Below are 5,009 nucleotides of genomic sequence, written 5' to 3'. Positions count from 1 at the left end.
TCCTGTCCCCATTAGCCATAATGTTCTGCATCCTGTCCCCACAAGCCATAGTGTTCTGCATCCTGTCCCCATTAGCCATTGTGTTCTGCAACCTGTCCCCATTAGCCATAGTATTCTGCAACCTGTCCCCACAAGCCATAATGTTCTGCATCCTGTCCCCATTAGCCATAGTGGTCTGCATCCTGTCCCCATTAGCCATTGTGTTCTGCAACCTGTCCCTGCAAGCCATAGTATTCTGCATCCTGTCCCAACAAGCCGTAGTGGTCTGCATCCTGTCCCCATTAGCCATAGTGGTCTGCATCCTGTCCCAACAAGCCATAGTATTCTGCAACTCTGTTACCATTAGCCATAGTGGTCTGCAACCTGTCCCCACAAGCCATAGTGTTCTGCATCCTGTCCCAACAAGCCATAGTGTTCTGCATCCTGTCCCCACAAGCCATAGTATTCTGCATCCTGTCCCCACAAGCCATAGTGTTCTGCATCCTGTCCCCACAAGCCATAGTGTTCTGCATCCTGTCCCCATTAGCCATAGTGGTCTGCATCCTGTCCCAACAAGCCATAGTGTTCTGCATCCTGTCCCCATTAGCCATAGTGGTCTGCATCCTGTCCCAACAAGCCATAGTGTTCTGCATCCTGTCCCTATTACCTAGAGTGGTCTGCATCCTTTCCCAACAAGCCATAGTATTCTGCATCCTGTGCCCACAAGCCATAGTGGTCTGCATCCTGTCCCCACAAGCCATAGTGGTCTGCATCCTCTCCCAACAAGCCATAGTATTCTGCATCCTGTCCCCATTAGCCATAGTGGTCTGCATCCTGTCCCCTTAAGCCATTGTGTTCTGCATCCTGTCCCCATTAGCCATAGTATTCTGCATCCTGTGCCCATTAGCCGTAGTGGTCTGCATCCTGTCCCCACAAGCCATAGTCGTCTTCATCCTGTCCCCACAAGCCATAGTATTCTGCAACCTGTCCCTGCAAGCCATAGTATTCTGCAAGCTGTTCCCATAAGCCATAGTGGTCTGCATCCAGTCCCCATTAGCCGTAGTGGTCTGCATCCAGTCCCCATTAGCCATAGTATTCTGCAACCTGTCCCCACAAGCCATAGTGTTCTGCATCCTGTCCCCATTAGCCATAGTGGTCTGCATCCTGTCCCCATTAGCCATTGTGTTCTGCAACCTGTCCCCATTAGCCATAGTATTCTGCATCCTGTCCGAACAAGCCGTAGTGGTCTGCATCCTGTCCCCATTAGCCATAGTGGTCTGCATCCTGTCCCCACAAGCCATAGTATTCTGCATCCTGTCCCAACAAGCCATAGTGTTCTGCATCCTGTCCCCATTAGCCATAGTGGTCTGCATCCTTTCCCAACAAGCCATAGTATTCTGCATCCTGTCCCTATTACCTAGAGTGGTCTGCATCCTTTCCCAACAAGCCATAGTGTTCTGCATCCTGTGCCCACAAGCCATAGTGTTCTGCATCCTGTCCCCACAAGCCATAGTGTTCTGCATCCTGTCCCCACAAGCCATAGTATTCTGCATCCTGTGCCCACAAGCCATAGTGTTCTGCATCCTGTCCCCACAAGCCATAGTATTCTGCATCCTGTGCCCACAAGCCATAGTGGTCTGCATCCTGTCCCCACAAGCCATAGTATTCTGCATCCTGTGCCCACAAGCCATAGTATTCTGCATCCTGTGCCCACAAGCCATAGTGGTCTGCATCCTGTCCCCACAAGCCATAGTGGTCTGCATCCTTTCCCAACAAGCCATAGTGGTCTGCATCCTGTCCCCTTAGGCCATTGTGTTCTGCATCCTGTCCCCATTAGCCATAGTATTCTGCATCCTGTGCCCATTAGCCGTAGTGGTCTGCATCCTGTCCCCACAAGCCATAGTCGTCTTCATCCTGTCCCCACAAGCCATAGTATTCTGCAACCTGTCCCCGCAAGCCATAGTCGTCTGCATCCTGTGCCCATAAGCCATAGTGGTCTGCATCCTGTCCCCATTAGCCATAGTGGTCTGCATCCTGTCCCCACAAGCCATAGTCGTCTGCATCCTGTGCCCATAAGCCATAGTGGTCTGCATCCTGTCCCCATTAGCCATAGTGTTCTGCAACCTGTCCCCATTAGCCATAGTATTCTGCAACCTGTTCCCATAAGCCGTAGTGGTCTGCATCCTGTCCCCATTAGCCATAGTGGTCTGCATCCTGTCCCCACAAGCCATAGTCGTCTGCATCCTGTGCCCATAAGCCATAGTGGTCTGCATCCTGTCCCCACAAGCCATAGTATTCTGCAACCTGTCCCCGCAAGCCATAGTATTCTGCAACCTGTTCCCATAAGCCGTAGTGGTCTGCATCCTGTCCCCATTAGCCATAGTGGTCTGCATCCTTTTCCCATAAGCCATAGTGGTCTGCATCCTGTCTCCATTAGCCATACTGCTCTGTATCGTGTTCCCATTAGCCGTAGTGGTCTGCATCCTTTTCCCATAAGCCATAGTGGTCTGCATCCTGTCTCCATTAGCCATACTGCTCTGCATCCTGTCCCCATTAGCCGTAGTGGTCTGCATCCTTTTCCCATTAGCTGTAGTGCTCTGCATCGTGTCCCCATTAGCCGTAGTGGTCTGCATCCTTTTCCCATTAGCCGTAGTGCTCTGCATCGTGTTCCCATCAGCCATTGTGTTCAGCAGCCTGTCTCAACCAGGATTCAAACTGACAAAGTATGTGATCTAGACTACCATTGCCATGTTGTGGAATCTTTGGTGGCTAAGTCGATTGGGCCACTGACATTTGTGCTGGGTTCGAGTCCCAGATGGGACTCCACCCACAGAAGTACTAGAAATTGTACTTTGATATGCAAGTGTAATCCCAAATATACTATAATTATGTTATATCTGTAAATATCATACTTCACAAAAGATATATAGATATACTGATTGACAAATGAGTTGACAAAAATACTGAACTAATCAACAGATTCAGATTTACTTTCACTATGTAATGCCTCTAAACCTCACTGAAGCTTATCTGTACAAGTTATGTATAATTTCCGGAAACCAACATTTCTTTACGGTGTCAAAGATGGCAGACCTGGCATGTGATGGTAATGATAGAAAAATTCTGTTTATTCAGAAACTTGTCTTCCTAACAAAGGCTGGCAAAATGGAATCCTGGACCGATAAATAAACACATGGGAAATGTAATATTATACTTACTGAAAAACTTGCTTAGATGATCTAAGAGGGGGCACGGGGCCAGCGGTGTCTCAAGACATTTAGCAGCATTACTTCCAGGAGGGTTGCCTTAAGTTTGACTGTGCAGTTAATTGTGTAATTAGGCGTGTAAGTGGGACATATGAGGCAAACATAAATCTGGTTAAAAGGAAAAAAAACACGTGGGAAGAGTTGATGCAAGTTGTGCAGGTTCTTTTGACAGACATCCAGAGTATAAGTGAGATCTCAAATAATCAAAGAAAACAGACACATAGGAAGTTGGTGATGAGAAGGACTTTAAATCCCACGTGGCCTGTGTTGAGATATTCCGGCTGGGGTAGCTAGCTGCGAAGCAATCTTTGCTTCAGGTTTATGAGAATTCTTTGCTTTTCTTAATAAACCAAATACATGCAGAGCAAACTGCATCAGTATCATCAATAATTCATTTGATAATTTAATAACGCAGGGTTTTTAAATTAATAATGCTTTTTTAACATAATTTTCGAGATTTTCTTTCTGTCAAATATTCCCATGTGAGCAAGATGCGGTAAAGCCAATCCTGCACATTCTAATCATGTTAGAATTACTATGCATTCATTCAGCATGCATGCTTTCTCTTTATAGAGCATATTTCTTAAGATTACCAAATTATTATATATTTAGCTATCATTGTAAAACAAATAGGAGTGTGTGTTGCATTTATATGGTTAAAAAGCAAGTATTGGAAGTCTGGAAATCTGCTGGACTCTTAACTGGATATGAATACTTTCTTGAAAACAAGTTTCTCCTTGGCGACATGAATATCATATGCATTATGTATTGCATGTGATTGATATTTCTCCCAAAAACTTCATTAAGTTTATTTTTCTGTACATTCTACTACTTAACCTGGCAGGTTCAGTTGTCATGGAAACATGGCATTTCACCCATTGTATCATGACATCATAGCATTCCAGAGTGATGTGTTAGCGGGGATAACATTATGTATTCACTCATTTGGGGGTATTGCTGCCTCATTAAAATCAGATCTTCACTCCCATACTGTAGCTCTCTGTATGAAGACCTCAAGTCAGAAAGTCATGTCAGGTGAATTCTGAGTGTGCTTTGGAACTATGAAGGATGCTGGGTTCTTGAGCCAATCAGATGTCAACTTTCTCAAATGTTTGTCTTCATTTCTTCACTACATCAGTTTGAAATTTGGATCTTAGCAACACAAATATTTCCTCAATAGAGCAACCATTTGAATAGAGATGTCATGGTGTTCAGTTAGTTGGTTAGTTTGTTATTCCAGCTATATGATGGCGGTCTGTAAATAATTGAGTCTGGACCAGACAATCGAGTGATTAATATCATGAGCATCGATCCACGCACACTGGATCCATGACATGCATCAACCAAGTCAGCGCAAAGTCGCCTTTTACGGCAAGTATGGGTTGCTGAAGACCTATTCTACCCAGGATCTTAACGGGTCCATGGTGGTCAGAGAATGAATGGATGTATAAAATGTGCCCTGCAACACTATAGTCTAGATATGATTTGTTGTTTTTGTCATTTGGAGCTCCCCAATTATATTTATTTTTGAGATGCAGAAATCAGAATGGCTCAGCTGGTCTGAATACTTCCCTGATTGGCCGGTTAGAAAGTTAACCTGATGGAGGTATCCTCAGATGTTCATGCAGAGAGGTATCATATCAGTGTACAAGATCTGATTTTAATTATTTTAATGATTTACATTTTATTACTTTTGAAAGCATGAAAATTTGTGTAGCAACAGCAGTGGTAGTATCAGTAGTAGTAGTTGCATCAGTATCAGTA

The 5,009-nt window shown here is 44.8% G+C and overlaps 2 protein-coding genes across 2 annotated transcripts; both read right to left on the bottom strand.

Annotated features, from left to right (window-relative positions):
* Nucleotides 1-821: 821 nt before the first annotated feature.
* Nucleotides 822-1,730, bottom strand: LOC125371958. Its single transcript, XM_048380684.1, has one exon. The coding sequence runs from the start codon at nucleotides 1,728-1,730 to the stop codon at nucleotides 822-824; it is 909 nt and encodes a 302-aa protein (XP_048236641.1).
* Nucleotides 1,731-1,781: 51 nt separating this feature from the next.
* Nucleotides 1,782-2,660, bottom strand: LOC125371956. Its single transcript, XM_048380680.1, has one exon. The coding sequence runs from the start codon at nucleotides 2,658-2,660 to the stop codon at nucleotides 1,782-1,784; it is 879 nt and encodes a 292-aa protein (XP_048236637.1).
* Nucleotides 2,661-5,009: the final 2,349 nt, after the last annotated feature.

Source organism: Haliotis rufescens, unplaced genomic scaffold (genome assembly GCF_023055435.1).
Source record: "Haliotis rufescens isolate VD_foot unplaced genomic scaffold, xgHalRufe1.0.p SCAF_1, whole genome shotgun sequence".
Classification (NCBI taxonomy): Eukaryota; Metazoa; Mollusca; class Gastropoda; order Lepetellida; family Haliotidae; genus Haliotis; species Haliotis rufescens.
Note: the sequence above shows the minus strand (reverse complement) of the source record. Positions and strands in the feature narration are given on the sequence as shown.

Bases quoted from the DNA above. Each gene is read 5' to 3' on its own strand.
- LOC125371958 (XM_048380684.1), bottom strand. From the start codon at position 1,730: ATGGCTTGTGGGGACAGGATGCAGACCACTATGGCTTGTGGGCACAGG.
- LOC125371956 (XM_048380680.1), bottom strand. From the start codon at position 2,660: ATGGCTGATGGGAACACGATGCAGAGCACTACGGCTAATGGGAAAAGG.